A 17768-nucleotide genomic window follows, 5' to 3' on the forward strand; every position below is an offset into this window, starting at 1 on the left:
ATACTATTTTCTTGCGCATGATTGCCAGAAAACTTCTAGCTTCGCAAAACATGCCAGATGCACTACATCTACGAGGTAAGCCCAACAGCATTCTGAATGCATTGTTATACTGCACTTTTAATGCATCGTAGGCTCGCTTCGTATAGTTAACCCACAGGCCACTCGAGTAAAAGGAATGGCAATATGCTCTAAAGAGCGTTGTACCTTGACATTACTGATATTATTAACATAAAAGGTTTACATTTGCTCCATGTGAAGCTGTTGGAGGAAAGAAAATAATAAAACTCATGAACTTTCCTTTTCAATATTTTACTGACAGGTGAATAGGTTCTAAAAATGTAAGTAGTGCAATTTCCTTTACCTTCGTATTTTCACGGATACGTCCGAACGTCTCATATATGCTACTTGTATTTCAGTCAATACAAACAGTACTGAGGCGAGGTTGACTAAAGTAGCTTTTATACCTAACTATTCGTATCTTCCCCTGCAATTGGCGACTCACACGAAGACGCCAGTCGCCCGAGGCGCGCGACGCACGTCCGGCGCCGGCGACTCAGCAGAGACTCATTCTGGCTGCTTGTATCAGCTCCTGAAATTTGAGAATAATTATATTTAGAATATTTGTTTAAAATGATTTTATCAGTGCAACATGAACTTTAATTCACTTTCATAACTTTCCTGGCTTATTTTATATAGATTATACATACATAGATGTCGCTAGAAATAGGTACGTAACTTTTCTGAAAACCTAAATGTTAAATGTTTTAAAATTATGCCTGCTTATATGACCTTGTATTATCGTAGTTTATATAAACTGATATGTCGTTTTTACAAACACTCCCTCAGTGGACTTGTTGTACAAAGTAGCAACAAAGGTCTTTCAAATTCTGAAAGTGTCATTACGGGATTGTCCATATGAGTATGACACCAACGAAACGGCCAAGCCGTACTGTTTGACCAAGATGTTGGCTTTATACTGTTAGAGCTTATAAAGTTAGGAATGACAGAGTAAAAGTCTTGGTACCTACTACGGGATCTGATAACTTTTTTAGTGTAAAAGCTTTATGCAACTAGTCTTGGCAACACTTTACATTAAATGTTTTCGTGGGTTGTTCTAACCTCAAAAGTAGTAAGGTTGTCTGGAAGAGATCGCTTTTTAGCGATAAGACCGCCTGTTGTTTAATCTCTTCTTCCTGTATTATTTGTATTGTTTTCTGTAATGAGGTGTGCAATAAAGAGTATTGTAATTGTAATTGAGGTAATCTGAAAAAAAAACCGGCCAAGTGCGAGTCGGGCTCGCGTTCCAAGGGTTCCGTATATTACACAATTTTTAACAATCAGTGCCGGATTAAGATATTTTGATGCTTTAAGCATTTCTAGACCATGGTGCCCCCTCTCCCTAGGGTCATCAAGATTACATTGATTTTTTTTGGTAAATTGAGAGAAGTTCAATGCCGCATTACAGCTGAGAATGGAAATCAGTCACATCATTTTATCACGAAAATTGACAGTGCCGTTGCAGTAATGTTGCAACAGAGTACCTAATACTGCTGCAGTCGCCACCCGAATGTCACCTTTATCATATCTAAGAAAGTGATTGAAACGCGAGCGAAGCGAGCGCGAAAATTTTTCGATATAAAAACGCAATATGATAGACAGTTGTACATTTTTACTTTTAGTATGGAGATCAGTCACATCATTTTATCACGGAAGTTTTAATTTTTTTTTTTTTATTATGCATGGGTTTACTCATGGCCACAGACTAGCCGAGGCGTAGACGTGGCCTACGATGGAGCGAGCTCGCCCAGAAGGTGCCTGTTCACTCTTGATTTTAATCATTTTTTATCATTTTATTTGCGATAAAAAAGGCTATATACAAGTTGTTTCTGTAAAATTATACATTTTTAAGTCCCATCTTTCTTAACTGACTATGCAGCATGCAAATTTTAGTGTAATATATACCTAACTTAACCTACTTAAACTAGTTTAATACAAATTAATTATCAACAACAATAGAAATAAAAATACACTGTCAATTATGAAATAATAATATATCATGTATCTATCTCAAACAAAACCACTTCAATTAACATAATTTAAAAACTAGATTGTTGATTTACAAGGTATTCATTAATAGAATAAAATGTCGAAGACAGCAGCCATTGAAAAAGTGCTCTTTTAAATTTGCTATTGGGCAATTCTCTTATGTTGTTGGGTAACTTATTAAATATATTGACACACATAGCATAACAATTTTTCTTAAAAGTGGCAGTTCTTTGCATTTTATTTATGACCAGCCTGTTAGTGTTCCTAGTATTTCTTAGGAATACTTCGTTGGCTGTTTTAAACAGGTCTATATTTAACTTAACTAAGTTGACAGTACTTTGCAACAGAGTAATGTTGCTGCAGTCGTCACCCGAATGTCACCTTTGTCATACCTTAGAAAGTTATTGAAAAGGCGAGCGAAGCGAGCGCGAAAATGTTTCGATATAAAAAACGCAATTTTACTTTTAGGCCGAACCAGGCCCGAATCCTGGCATTTTGGTGCTCCCCCCTGAACGTGGTGCCCTAAGCACGTGCTTGTTTTGCTTATTGGTTAATCCGGCACTGTTAACAATGTATTTTTTATGTGAAACGTGAGTGAAATCTAACACTTTAAACTCTCGCGTTTTGTACATATATTTAATTACACAAACGGGTCTACCGCGTTTGGACGCGCGTTTGGTTGGCGTTTGTGGGTTTGTTGGGACGTCAGTCTTTCCGTGACCACAGCTAGTGCAACTCAGCTGAAACGTCGGAATTAAAGGTAAAAACAATGAAATTATATCGCGGTAGACCCGTTTGTGTAATTAAATATGTGATTGAAATCTCTTTAAAAAATCCGTAGGGGTCGGATCTAAAACTGTAATTAAGTCCGACTCACGCTTGACTGTACATTTATAATAGGTTTTCCTGTCATCTATAGGTATAGACCTATTTTATGTATTTTTTTCAAAATTTTAGACTTAGTAGTTTCGGAGATAAAGGGGGGGGGGGGGGGGCGGAATGGTCATTTTTTGCCTATTTTCTTGAATAACTTCTAAACTGTTTATTCGAAAATTATAAAAAAAATATATTTGAGATCCTTACAATAAGCTCTTTAATTTGATATGTAACATGATATAATTTGAAATTTTTTTTTTTAATTTTTTCATTTACCCCCCAAAAGTGGCCCCCATGTTTAAAATTAATTTGTTTACGTTACATGTCCATATTTGGGTCACAAACTTACATATGTGTACCAAATTTCAACTTGATTGGTCCAGTAGTTCCGGAGAAAATCGGCTGTGACAGACGGACAGACAGACAGACAGACTGACAGACAGACGCACGAGTGATCCTATAAGGGTTCCGTTTTTTCCTTTTGAGGTACGGAACCCTAAAAAGGACTATAATTATTAAAATCATTTAAATTAATTAAGGTAAATGTGTGGAAGACTGTCAGGTAAGACGACAAGCTCTTTCAATCCTTCAACTCTTGCACTTGTGCATTCTCTACTTACAGAAGTTTTGTAGAGCAGAATAAGCGAATCCATGTAGATGTAGTGTAGGGACGCTCGGCAGGAAGCAGGTGGGCTGTCGATCACGTGTTGCGTTCATTCAGCCCAATTCCCTAGAGTTGGAGCTGCAGCTAGGTTACTGTCCCGGCGGCATTAAGTGCCACACCATTCTCCTCGAATCTTCTTGTTTTCCTGCAGAACAGAAGAACATCTTTAAGTTCGTTTTCTTTCAGTGTGTCTTTACCGAATGTATTATATCGCGGTGCCGCATACATGAATTACATGATAAGTTCGCCTTTGTACTAATGATGTGTGTTCTTTCATGTTTTATGTTTCTTTTTGTTAGACGTGCGCGCCGGTCGAAAAAAAACGGGCGGCGGCGCGCCACGAAAATATCCACGGCGGCGGCGTAACGCCGGCGGCGTGGGATTTTCAACTTTTCAATATACGTATAATGAGAAACCAAGATTAACTCTTAAATCAACACGGGAAAAAACTCAAAAAAACTGTGTTATATCGTTTTTTTGGTTTATTGTAGAAATATCATGAAAAAAACATATATCAGTATGTTGGACGTTGCCAGGATCGGTGTAAATAAAAAAACATGCCGCGTAATGAAAATACGTCCAGTATTTTGGACGTTGCCGAGTATAGACTACCTACTTTATGTGCATAAGGTTTTTTTTAGTCCAATTCATGTTTTTTATAAATAAATATAGAATAATTGCATTTTTTAATTAGAAATACACTTACTGATAATGTCAACTTATGTAATGAATTGAAGTAAAACCTACTATTTTTGTATTTTTGGAATAACTTAGCTCGTAGGTGGTAAAATTTTACCAGTCATTAACGTCATTTATTTAACATTAAATCAAACAGCGGGTTATCCTAGGAAGCAGTAACATCCAAGCAATGGTTTTACAATAATGCATGCACTTTTATCAAAAATTTCCTACCAAATTTCTCAAATGAAATCGGGTATGTCTCTTGATAAAAACAAATCCACACACAAACAGGAAACAAACACACACACACACACACACACCACATCCATAGGGAAAAAATAAAAATCTATAAAAATATATTTTTATCTATTTGGTTCATTACGTAATACGGCAAGTAATGACTTTTTAAAATATTTTGAAACACCTAACATCCCTCTATTTAATTTATTTATCACAAAAACTACCAGAAAATTTAATATGTTTACTCTTCGCATACTTGGCAACGTCTAACATATTGGACTTAGCAAAAGTGCCGTGTTGTCGACTACAAACTACAACGGGCAAAGTACTGGACATTACACTTTTTACACTTGTTTTACCCATGAACAAAAAACATTTTTATGTAAATCATATTGCCACGTAATAAACAGACCAGCAGTTAGTAACCTATTATACGTTTTATTTTAACGCTGCTTAATACTGTCATATAAAAAAAAAATGGGTAAAATGTCAGTCTGTCGGATGCTTCCTTGCAAGTTCTGCGTTCTGTAGGACTTTGACAAAAAGATTATGTTCACACTGGTTCCCAATATTTTCTTATATACTCATACATACTTAAAAATAACATATTATTCAAGTAGTATTAGTAGTAATAGTAGTTTCCTGGTAGTGTAAGTACGCTACCAGAGGAAAGTAATGCTATGCTTTAATATTTGGTGCAGAATTTTTTTTCTTGGGATGTCCATTATAGTGGACGTTATCGATTTATGGGTTAAAATAAATCATACAATGAATTAAAAAAAAAAACGTAACAGTGGGAACGCTAAAGCTAAGCACGTCGCACGCGCTTTATGTCCATTGATTTTAAATTTGTACTCTTGCGGGCTTTGTCTCGGCGCGAATTTTAAACTACCGGCGGCGGCGGCGGCGCGCTGACTCCTTATGGCGGCGGCGCGCCGCGGCGGCGCGCACGTCTACTTTTTGTACAAGGACTATACCAAACAAATTTAAGAATATCCACAGATGGCTCAAAAACAAATGAAGGGACCGGATGTGGTGTCTTCTCGGAGGACCTGAACATATACATCTCAAAACCCCTGGGTTACACTGGGAACACAATACGGGATTCCAAGCTGAATGTGTAGGAATAATGGAAGCTTGCAAAGCGATAAAAAGACGAGAAGTAAAACAAGAAAATATACTAATACTGTCAGACAGTAAATCAGTACTGCAAGCACTAGGTAGCTACAAACTTACATCGGAACTCATACTTGAATGACATCGAGGCCTCACTGAAGTGAGCAAAGAAGGCAACAAAGTAACAGTATAATGGATAAAGGGGCATAGTGGATCAAGAGGAAACGATGCAGCGGATGAACTGGCCAGGAAAGGTTCAGAAACCAGCTTCACAATAAGTTGTTGTTGTTGTCCTAAGGCACCCCAGAGGTGCAAAGGGCCTTCACAAGCTCGCGCCACGCCTTCCTATCTTCAGCGACCACTCTGGCCTCGCTCCAGCTCAACCCGACCGCTCGTAGTTCATTTGTGACGGACTGCTGCCAAGAGTGTCACAATAAGTACTGGACTAAAATGAACACCTGTAGTCAGACCAAAGAACAAAACTACAAGCTTACACCAAAATATTACTAAAAACACCCAGACACGTTTTACGATTACAGTGAGTTTTTTAATATTCCACTAGTAATTTAATAATTAATACAGGCGTGACATTTGTATAGTACCGATATAAATTACATTCTCATTGTTAATAATAATTTCGATATATTGCAAATTTTAACGATTAATTTTATTTATATAATTTGGATTATGTTTACAGGTATATGCACATAGAATACTAGACCAATACTAGTACTTATATGGAAAAAAAGACATGTAACAAATTGTTATCAATAAATTTTTCATTTCATTTCATTTCATTCATTTCATTTCATTTCACACCAACTACGCAAAATAGTAGGATTAATCACAGGTCATAACAGACTAATCCAGCGGTCGGCAACCTTTTAGCAGCCAAGGACCAAATAGTAGTTACCGAAGTTGATGCGGGCCGCACTTTGTTAATATTTATGACTTTATCAGACATTGTTGTTTGTCAATATTACATACAAAATAGCCTAGGAGGCACGCGGGGTGCAAGTGAGAGGTTCGCGGGCCGCTCGTTGCCGACCGCTGCACTAATCAAACACCTACATAATATGGGTAAAACAGACAGCCCCATGTGCAGAGTGTGCATGGAAGAAGAAGAAACAGTAAAGCATATTCTCCTACACTGTAGGTAGAAGGTAGAAGTATACAGGAACCAATACCTAGGGACTCCGTGCACATTGAAGGAGGCAGTTAGCGACCTGAAGACACTGCTAGGTGACATGGAGGAGCTGGGGCCACCCCATAAACACAATTTTTTTTCTCTTAAGTAGTAGTTTTTGATGGTGTTTGACCCATTGATCAGTGACCCAGTCTCAGTTTTTCTGATAAACAGCTGTCTTAATGGACTCACCAATATGTTTTGCAGAAACCTCCACCTTGTAGCATACACCTTGTTTTCTCAGTCAATCTCAATATAAATAAATATATTGGGACATTTTTACACAAATTGACCAAGTCCCACGGTAAGCTCAAGAAGGCTTGTGTTGTGGGCACCCAGACAACAATATAATTATTCAATATACAAATATCTGTCTCATCAAACAAATAAATTCCCTAACCAGGATTTGAACCCAGAACCATCAGCTTCACCGGCAGGGTCACTAGGCTAGGCACCCACTAGGCCAGACTGGTTGTCAAATATAACCAAGATATTCTTTTGAACAAACTGCCATGTCACTGCTGGTTTCAATCTGTGCCCTTCATAATCTACATACTTACTGCTGTCTGTCTCTCATGCAGTCTAAAAAAATTAAGTGTGGGGTACAAACTTTGTGTCGGTCGAAAGTCGAAACCCTCTTGCCTTATCTCCTGATCCACCTTTCAATACTGGTCATCACTCAAGTAATTTTCCAAATTTCTGGGAATACTTCTAGCTCGAGACAGAGGTTAAATATGTGCCATAGCGGCTCCGCCAGCACCATGCTGTACAGTCCATACGCACGAGGGAATACCATGCGGACACGAAGATTTTTTTAGCTTAAGTTGTTGAATTGCGGCACTTACCTCCAACTTCGGCTTCTCCATTAATTAATATTTTTTCAGTACCTCGTACCTCTACTGAGTCTACTGTTTCTTTTATTAGAATTCATTTTATTGTATTTGTAAACCAACAAGTGTCAATACAATACTGTCAATGTCACTGAAAGATGGCACTAGAAAAAACCGATTATTTTTAAATTGTCAAGAGCTAATGTCAGAACGTCCCTACTAATTTTGACAGCTCCCTTAAAAAAAAGAATCTCTCTGGTTTTTGGCTTCCTATTATTGGGTCGTACATTATTGGGTCGGGCTTTCTCGACCTGTACCAATAATGCGCAGCCCAATAATTGAAAGCCAAGGGACTCAAATTATTGGACGCGAATTATGGGGTCGTACATTATTGCCCTGTGAAAAGAGTGGCTTCGTATTATCGCCCCGGACCAATATTGCGCGGCCCGAGAATGCTCAACCCAGGAATGTACAGCCCAATAATAGGCGTCCACCATGGACGCCTATTATTGGGCTGTACATTCTTGGGTTGAGCATTATTTGGTCGTACATTAGTGGCTCCCCAACATCAGTGACAACACCTAAGTACTAACGTCCAATCGGAACGAATCTATCAGTTTGTGCTCTATTGTTTATGGTTCAAGTTCTATTAGTCTATGGTCTGTGTTGCCAATTAAGATTTTAAAAAATCGGATAAGAAAAAGAAATGATTATGAGCACAAAATAACACCAAACTAAAACTCATTTAGATTAGAACACAAATATTTGTGCCAAAAGGTCCCCTAACTCAACTTCGACTTTTTAATAGCAAACTCTGCCTCTTATTAGATTATATAGCTATCTAGTTTGTCAATTAGTGCAGCTGTGCTATGCTGAGTGCTAGTTATGCAGTATGGTTTTAGTCAAAACAGACTCCTAAAATGGTCCATATAATAATGTCAAATGAAATTAGGAGTGTTATCAAATCAAAGGCTTAAGTAAGTACAAATAAAATCACAGATCTTTAGATTAAATAATCATGGCAACACTGTGCACCGCAAAATTAGCGGAAGCGGAAAAGGACTCTAACTCTAGGTAGTAAAAACTTTTCTTGCGAACTCAAAAGTCAAACTACACGATTTGGAGAAGAATTTTTATCACGCCATGAAGTTCTAATCTTTATCTTGAAAACATAGACAGAAAACAGAAAAAAACGAATACTTGTGTCAAAAAAATTGAAAAAATATTTTAAATTTTTTACGAAATCAAGAAGTATAATTATGAATAAATAATAAATAAGCCGCGACAAACAAAATGTAATATCACTTTCAGTTTGTTGCAAAATGGTTTTCAGTTTTGTTATGTTCCAGTGAAATGAAAATGGGTGGCGGATCTAGTAGACCTACGTTAAAGTTAGTACACTTCTAAAAATCAAGACTTGTGATCCGAGGGTAGGATGACCAGTGGCTCAGCTCTCACGTTTTCTTTCCACGGACCAATATTAACGGCTCTCGCGGGCCGTTCTTTAGAGACTTCTTGTACCAATACCGTTAAGTTCCTCATTATTGCCTGCCATCTGCCATACGATGATTGATAGAACATTAACAGCAAAGGCATAACGTCGAGGGGTCGAGACACTCGAGACCGACGGATGTGATATCAAGTCGGCAGAAACGTTTCCTCTAAGTTCTACAAACGCAATAACGGACACCCAATATATTCTAGACTTCTCTTTCCGCACAGACTCTAACTCCACAGACAGTGGCGGATTTGCAATTTTGCTGTTTGCCGACCTAGGCCCAAGGCCCTGTAGCCGCCCCTTTCTCAGCACCCATCATATTGACTACATTTTGAGTTATTTCTTGTTATCATCAAGCGAATTTTTGCCACAATTGGCCGCCTCTAATATCGTGCTGCCCGGGCCTACTTGGCCTTAGGGAAAATCCGCCCCTGGACCACAAACTTCATTTCTAAGAGCTGGCACTCAGGAATTGGCACATTTATTTTCCAGACACTGCACGTTATGGAAAGCCGATCGTAGTCCTGCGTGCCGTGCCGTTATGATGGCTTTGGACGCCATGAACATCGACGTACGTGAAGTTGACGTCAATTTGGACAAGGGAGAACATAGGAGTGCAGAGATCACGGCGGTATGACTTAGTTTCCTTGTGTTTAGTTTTGTTTAGTTCTAGGCTAGATTAGTTCACGCTACGCCACTGGTAGTACGTGTGACCCTACTCACATATATACAGCAGCTAACTTTTATGAGGACACAACTGTCTGGGCATCCTACAAGTTTTATAGTCGGAGAGGAATGAATACTTAATACTTAACTGACTAACGAAATTTGCAAGTGGCTTCCATGTGGCTCGTGGCTCGGTTGGCGGCGCGTCTCGTGGCTCGCCTCGAGCGCGTAAGCACGACGAGCTAATGATTACAGTTACACTCTCGCCTCGTGGCTCGCTCGGCTCGTGGCTCGTCTCGTGTCTCGTCGATTTTAAACACTAACGGCACGGTATAAAGACTGACATCCAATTGTCACTTTTGAACTGTCCCCCTGTGTGTGTAACAGTTTGTGCCCTTAACCAACCTTAACTTACCTACTCTACTGTTGTTTCACAGATGAATCCTCGTCAAACATTGCCAATTTTAAAGGATAAGGATTTGGTACTAAGCGACAGGTAATAATCTAATAATTTTCTGCAGTTCCACTGAAACTTCTGCTGAGTTCCTTCCAATCCTTAAAAGCGAAACTATAGTCACCTACCAAAACCAGCGATTCCTTAAGCTTTTTGTGTCCCTTAAATATGCTGTTTTGAAGGGTACCAACTGATATTTAGCGACCTAAATATTCACCTTTTACTTGCAAATGTCGTCTAGTTCATAGCAGAATCTTCCACTGTTTTTTAAACGTCAAACTCCCATGAAATTATGTCGTTTAAAATAACACTTGCACAGTTTCTGCTATCATAATTGCTGCCGAAATATCTTGGTCTGACTCTATCGTCTCAGTTTAAGTGCATGTAAAAGTATAAACTATCTAATTTTCATTTCCATTCCTTATAAGCCATTTATTTTACAGCAACGCCATAGCAACATATATGGCATCACGTTACGGCTCTACCGCAGCGAACATGTTACTACCCGCCGACCCGGGCGGTCGGGCTCTAGTAGAGCAGTATATGCACTTCAACAGTAGTGTCCTCTACCCGCAGTATAAAGCCGCTTCGGTAAGTATTCACCAGACATTATCCCATACCCATCCCCTTACATGGCGACCTAGCCGCCGTCGTATGTTGCCGATCGACGCGTCTAGGAACTTATTAGGTACCTATTTACATACAATTCAATAGTAAGTGTGCTTAGTAAGTATGAGTACTACTTACTAGTATTAATTTAGTTTAGGTGACCATAGGATAAAATATCTGAAATACGGAAGGCATTCTTTTGCACTCTAAATGCCCATTTGATGTGGCACCTATCTGGGATAACAATCAACAGACACAAAACATTATGATTCATGATCTATTCAATTCTATTCTATCTATATTATATTTACATTTATTAGCTATCTTTTACGTGCTTTTACTCCCAAATCTGTCGCTCGCAGCTCGCAGCAGCTATTATTGGAACTCTTAACTAAGCATACTTAGGTACTTTCATCGCGTCTTTCAGCCCAGTGCCGCAGTGAGAAGTACCGTCTTTACCACAGGGCCCCCGTCCTCAGGCGGCCCCGAAGGAAAGATAGTAACAGTATATTTGATTACTCATTAACCCTTTAACCGCCAGAGTCTTATATATAAGACATTACATATCCAGCTCATTTCGCCACAGTCTGATAAATAAGACAAAGATCTGATTTGGTTTTTAAGGCACATTTATAACTCCCGTAACTATGCCAACCTTACTCTGCGTGGTACAATTACTGTCGGTGGCGACACGAGCACGCTCGATCAAAAATTGCTGGCGGTTAAAAGGTTAATAAATAAAAGATCATAGTAGAAATATGATAGTTTAATTCGCTTTCTTTACTTTCCAAAAGGGCCTCAAATTCTTATATGTCCAAGGGCCCCAGCATAGTTTAAGACGTTCCTGGCAGTGAGGGTGTTAATTTACCTACTTGTCTAAAATCTACCACGGCAAAATAATTAAAATCATTTCCTTCCATTTACTTCCAGAATCCAATCCTCTACCAGAACTGTCGTGTGATCGCCATGCCAACTTTCTGCGAGATCCACTGCGCGTACTACGACATGGAGCATATGCTGGGAGACCGGCCGTGGTTCAACCGCGGCAACTGGCCGTCTATGGGAGATATCATGCTGGCGGCCACGGTCAGCACTCTGCACATATTGGTGCCGATACAAAATAAAAAGTAAGCATTAATTTCTTTCACTCTTTGAAGCAGCGAACATCCGGGAAAGTATATTTCCACCTTACAGAAAACCGGAGTTACCAACACGGGGTATTACTACAATACTGGTGTATAATGTTGTTTTACTAGAGTCGGATATAGATCACGGAAGAAGAAAAAGAATAACATTTACTCAGGACGCTTATACACCAAAAATTTTACAAAAACATGGCACAAAAACGGTTTAAAACGTCACTGAAAAGGCTTCCACTCAGTACCCACTACTTTGACGCTGGTTTTCCGTGCTCCTGAGGCTTTCGCAGATATTATCTAAATGTATTAAGGTTTTTGGACATGAGTTTTGTGCAGCAAAATTGCAGCAAACATTTACATTTTTTTACCCAAAACGTGCAGCAAACATTTACATTTTTTTAACCAACAGATATCCAAAACTGGCTTCGTGGCTCTTTCGCATGTCTGAGCGCAATTTCTACATCACGGCGAATAAGAATGGACTCGCTGAATTCGCTAAAAGAATAAGTAAGTCCCTCGGCTATAATACAATCGGCATGATAAGTTTTTATCTCTTATTGGCTATTGTGCGAAGTGGGCAACAGTCGCACTCGACGTTGCAAAAATGTGAATTTTCATGGGAATTGGGTTGTTGTAGCGCTTCGTTTTGATATTGTGAATGTGTATACGTATTGTGTATATTATTTTGCGAAAGGCAAGTATATACTAATTATACTGTTGGAAAACAAAGAAGGAATGTAATGAAGGCACCGATGGAAATGAAAAACCGAGGGAAGGTAATGAAATACCAATAGAATGGAATGTAATTAGATTAAAATATCAATATTGGAAATCACACATTGTCAACTACCAAAAAAATTATGTGTGTTATATCGCGCACTAAGTTAACAACTACGCTAACAGTTGAAAGTATGAAGTTGGTAAAGTACCTACCCACACACACAATTTGCACACATAATTTGCTTGCTTTGCTTGCTTAGTTTGTCAAATAAGTATGTGAACGTATAACGACGCCTATAATATGCCTCGTCAGGATTTAAATGTCGTGGAACCAAAGTATTTGTAATTTAATTTCTATTCTATTGTTTATACCAGATATTCCGGAGAGTCAATCAATACTGAAAGAAACGAAGGAGATTTATAAAGCACCACCTCCTGAACAGAAACAAAAGAGACAACAAGAAGGTAACTTTGCTGACTCATCACGTCACATCACGTGGGCCATACTGAAAGTATCTGGATTCTGATATATGAGACGACTTATTTTTTCTAAGTGGCAAGTCCAGGAACTTTCAGTATGCCCTAAGTATCTAAATCTAAAGGCCACATGCGATACTTCAAACATGTGTTCTATATTCAATGAGTATAAGACTGACAATTTATTGTATTTTTTTTACTGTCAGTCCGAATAACGGTTAAATGGTCATGCATAATAATCCACATTAACTTGCCACAGCCTTTTACGAGATCTAGTCTTGCTCGACGCAAAATTAGGGTCTCGAAGTTTCGTTTGTGCATCAAATTTCGCTCTGACTTATGCCGGCTACATACGTAACGATAAATCGTAGCGATTAAACTGTGCAGTCCGAACTGCGCAGTTTTATCTGGCGTGCCGTATTATCGTAACGATTTGTCATACACACGGTAGATAAAACTGCGCAAATCGGACTGCACAGTTTTATCGCTACGATTTATCGTTACGTGAGTAGCCGGGGTTATTTATACTTTCCACATTTAAAAGTATTTTAGACAGACAAGTTGATTAACATGGTACATTTTGTTAACATTAGATCAAGGAGACAGCAACGATACTGCAGTTATCATGGAACCGCCGCAGTCAGTTGACAAGCCAGTTAAGTACAAAGGTATATAACTTATATTTACATTCGAATTCGAGTTCTTATTTTTTAAAGTTATTACGGCAATGCAATTATTTATAGAATGGCAGTATTGATTAGGGTAAACTGCAATTACTTGTAGAGGTGTAATTATACCAACTGAAGCCCATAGAAAATTCATCGAATAGGAGCGAATAGGATCCGCTCTCGATGGGCACGTGGCATTTTGCCCGCTTTATTACCCTCTAAAGTTAGGCCCAATGGCCTTTACTTTACTTTATACTTCGAAGGGTCAATCAATATTGACCCTTCGAAGTATGTACAGTCATTAGACTCCTTAGCTCCAATTTTTGTGGGAAAGTTACCACTGCTGCTTTAAAACGAAATAAGGTTGAAGGGGCCACTAATTGGCTCCAATTGTTATTATTGGAAGGAGACCGACTTTACTAGAAATAGACTGTTTGCTTTAGACGGTGTTCTACGCAATAAAAAATATTTAAATAATTAATATGCAACATTACCAAATGTTTCAATTATTAAAGGTTATTTGGGTGCCGTGACCAGGATATATTTAAAAGTACGTTAAGTTACACAAAACTAATTACATAAACTTAATTAATTTCTTATTTATCCACCAAGGAAACAAGGTTTATGCTTTTGGAATGAGATTATTGGAAGCAAACTACAGTTAGACCAAGATAAGTCTGCAGCGATTTTGACAATCCAGTCTGTGCTGTCAAAATCGTTGCAGAGTTATCTTGGTCTAACTCTAACAACCTCTCAATGTTCCCTTTTATCTCCAAAACGATACGATTGAGCAATTTACTTGTTTTCTCTATACTCACAGATTTTTGTACGGGTTCCTAGAATAGGTTTTTAATTACTGCTCAGTCAGGAGTTTTTATACTTAAAGAGTCATTTCTACTCTTTTAGGTTGCACTATAAAGGTCACATCTAAGATCTACAAGCCTTGAACAGAGTTTTGTTTGCGGCAGGTGCGAGATGTTGCTACCTCGCGGATTTGCAAGACCTTCGCAAAACGACTCCCAAGCCAAAGCCGAAAACTGATTGAGGGGATGGATCTGCTACCCATGCCAAAGAGAATTAATTCTTTTGTCGATGCCCATACCAAAGAGAATTAAGTGCTTTCTTTTGTCTATACTTACAAATTGAAGATTAGAGCAAAGTTTATCCGTTGCCTGCCATTTTTAAAATTAATTAATTATGAAGTAATAAATTAAAGTGATTTTTTGTTACTACACAGTCATGTTCTCATGTTATTTGGTGTTGATGTCTATTAGTATTGTAAAATGACATTAATATAATTCTGATTTTATGAAAGATTTCGTAGAATTATTTGTAACAAACTTTAACTGAAATATATGATGAACAGGCCTCGGAGTTTTTTTAGCACGGTAAGACTAAGGAGAGCTATGGAGTCTTTGTTAACATTAAAATTAAGTTCATACTCATACTCATCCTCATTAATTTAGTTCATAAAATAAATAATAGCTATAAAAAATACACCACCATCTTCATTGACGAGTAACAAATAATATGAAGGTAAACAACCCCATAGAATTAACAATCAATATCCATAGAACACGTAGCTATAGGAATGAGTTCTTCAAAATCTTCACATGGTACGTGTACGTTGTTTATTTCATCAGTCCAGTTGTAAAATGTGTAAATAATTGAGACTTTTTCCATGTTCTCTGGAGTGAAACATGTTCTATGTTGGTCAAAAATCCACTTATGACACGAAAAAGATCTTTCCACATCGACTGAAGTTAAAGTAGCATGTTTTAGAACTTCCTCAAATTGTTGTGAGCTTGCCATCGTTCGTATTTCATTAATATCTGGGTTCCTTTGGAGAACTTTTACAAATTTATCTCTAATCGTGTCAGGGCCGAAACATGTAAAAAATTGTGTAATGTCGTCTATTACTTGAAACGCTTGCTTTAATGGAATATTTGTACACTGTAATTTTGTAATAGATTCAACAATAACCTGATAATTGTCTTTAATAAAACTAAGCTCATTTGGCATGTTCATATCCATCAATGCGGTTTGGGCGTTTGCTATAGAGATGGCTTCTTTTCTTGAAAATTCAAAAATAATACTTTTTATTTGCTCATAAATGATCCGCGTAGTAAAATGCAGCATTCAACCATGTCCCCCATCTGGTTATTACAGGCCGCGGCGGTAGGGGCACATCAGGGGCCATCGTCTTAAATATTCGTGTTCTCTGTGGCGATTTCAGAAATATCTTTTTTACATTTGATATTAAGGCGTTGACTCCTTCATGTTCTGATCTTATTTGTTCAGCAACACGATTTAGGGCATGCGCTAAACAAGTAACATGTTTCATGTTGATAAATTTCCGTTTTAAAATTTTGCCTGCGAGAAGCATATATGCAGCGCTGTCCGTGCAAAATATTAAAAATTTGCCAATGTTACCTTCGAAATTACCTTGCCACAAAAACATAAGACTATTTTCTACCACTTCAGCGATCGAGTTTCCATTGACTTTTTCTAATACCTTACATGATAGTAAGAAGGGTCGACACGAGGATCCTTGTAATGACTTTACTATAACATTGACAACGCAATTACCAATAACATCTACTGTTTCGTCCACGGAAAGCCACAGGTAACAATCTTTAAATGAGTTCCTTATTTTGTCCATAACTGGGTTGTAAATTTTTTGGAGATAAAATTTTCTCAAAGTTGATTCGTGTGGAAGTCTTTTATTCGTTATTGGGCAGCAATATTTTTCCATGAATTTTCGGAATTCGGGATGATTAAGTCTGTTCCAAGGAATGTTGCAGGTAACCAGGAACAAGCAGAGATCAATATAGAAGTCGCTTATAGCTCCACATTTCTTTTGGTGCTTGTCAGAATTAACATGTTTCAGAACGTTGTCCTTTTTCAATCTAGTTATAGAACTTTCACACACAGTGCAGTATATAACTGCTTGATCGGTATTATACTCTAACTCTTCATAGGGTTCTATCCAGCGCTGTATAAACGAAGAACGTTGGCGAGATTTTGTATTGTGTAGAATGCTGTTGACATGCTTTAATATAAAAGTGTGTCTTAATTGCGTGAGATGTACGTCACAAGACACACACATTACTACACATTTTTCGTGATCGTATATAAGATCTTTGTACGGTTCAATCCAGTGCAAAATTTCAGATATTTGTGGATCCGTCATAATGAAATCAGCAATTTATTCCGAAATTTGCCTTAAATGAATATATTGAAGTAACAAATCATACGTCTTAATATGTTGATACATGACATATGATGTCATTAAGTGCATTATCTAAAGCGGCCAGTGACAACGTATAGTTCCTTATCTTAACAGTAATTATAGTATGTAGGTACGTTAAGTACTTAAATAAAATATTGGAGCGATGACACTGCAATATGGGTAATATAATAATATTAACATACACATATATGTACATATTATTACTTTTTTATAATATAACATTTAATTAAATATATGTAAACAGAATTAATTACATATAAGTAGTCTAAGTATTTATAAAACGATTCGGACGAACTTAATTAATGAGGATGAGTATGAGTATGAATTTAATTTTAATGTTAACAAAGACTCCATAGCTCTCCTTAGTCTTACCGTGCTAAAAATACTCCGAGGCCTGATGATGAAATTTGTTCTCTGTTTGGCTACTTTAGTATCTTGTAGTAACAACTTGTTGTCGGTTATCTAATATAATTATGAGAAAAAAACACGATTTACGAATTTCAACAAGTAACTAAGATTTAAACAATAGAAATTAAATTTCCAAAATTACTAGCAAAACCTCTGTGACCTGTGTGTGAACTTAAGCTGACAAAAGAAGACTTAAGTTAGACTATTAAATAGGACATAATTAATCTACTATGAATC

The 17768-nt window shown here is 37.6% G+C and overlaps 2 protein-coding genes and 1 long non-coding RNA gene across 8 annotated transcripts in view; 2 read left to right on the plus strand and 1 right to left on the minus strand.

The window, feature by feature from the left end:
• Nucleotides 1-523: 523 nt before the first annotated feature.
• LOC134674583 (uncharacterized) lies at nt 524-8165 on the minus strand. Of its 3 annotated transcripts, XR_010099631.1 has the most exons (4): nt 7655-8165; nt 3543-3731; nt 1120-1214; nt 538-589 (listed from the first exon to the last, which is right to left on the minus strand). It is a non-coding gene; the product is annotated as an uncharacterized LOC134674583 (long non-coding RNA). The 3 variants fall into 3 exon arrangements; XR_010099630.1 differs by lacking the exon at nt 1120-1214 and having other exon boundaries at nt 524-589; nt 7655-8162; XR_010099629.1 differs by lacking the exon at nt 538-589 and having other exon boundaries at nt 713-1214; nt 7655-8163.
• The window catches only part of LOC134674523 (vanin-like protein 1), an 84619-nt gene continuing 68555 nt past the window's right edge, over nt 1705-17768 (plus strand). For 2 of the 3 annotated variants that reach the window (XM_063532624.1, XM_063532621.1), the window contains exon 1: nt 1705-1709. The gene's annotated coding sequence lies outside the window, so the exon portion shown is untranslated. Of the gene's footprint in view, nt 1710-8776; nt 8781-17768 lie in introns of those variants that run through there. The other variant, XM_063532623.1, reaches the window with a different exon arrangement.
• Nucleotides 8846-14934, plus strand: LOC134674559 (glutathione S-transferase 1-like). 2 transcript variants are annotated; one of them, XM_063532673.1, is made up of 9 exons: nt 8846-9030; nt 9630-9768; nt 10241-10299; nt 10701-10848; nt 11797-11993; nt 12415-12512; nt 13101-13190; nt 13796-13870; nt 14777-14933. In XM_063532673.1, exons 1-9 carry the CDS (start codon nt 8993-8995, stop codon nt 14815-14817), a joined length of 885 nt encoding a protein of 294 aa, XP_063388743.1. In that variant the 5' UTR covers nt 8846-8992; the 3' UTR covers nt 14818-14933. The 2 variants fall into 2 exon arrangements, with proteins under 2 accessions (XP_063388743.1, XP_063388742.1); XM_063532672.1 differs by having other exon boundaries at nt 8888-9030; nt 14839-14934.

The sequence above is a fragment of the Cydia fagiglandana genome, chromosome 20 (genome assembly GCF_963556715.1).
Source record: "Cydia fagiglandana chromosome 20, ilCydFagi1.1, whole genome shotgun sequence".
Lineage (NCBI taxonomy): Eukaryota > Metazoa > Arthropoda > Insecta > Lepidoptera > Tortricidae > Cydia > Cydia fagiglandana.

Excerpts from the sequence above, each read along its gene's own strand:
- LOC134674559 (XM_063532672.1), top strand. The coding sequence starts at position 8,993 with ATGAAAATGGGTGGCGGATCTAGTAGACCTACGTTAAA. Across the intron at positions 9,031-9,629 it reads TCTAGTAGACCTACGTTAAA|ACACTGCACGTTATGGAAAG; the intron begins GTTAGTACACTT and ends TTTATTTTCCAG. Across the intron at positions 11,994-12,414 it reads GTGCCGATACAAAATAAAAA|ATATCCAAAACTGGCTTCGT; the intron begins GTAAGCATTAAT and ends TTTAACCAACAG.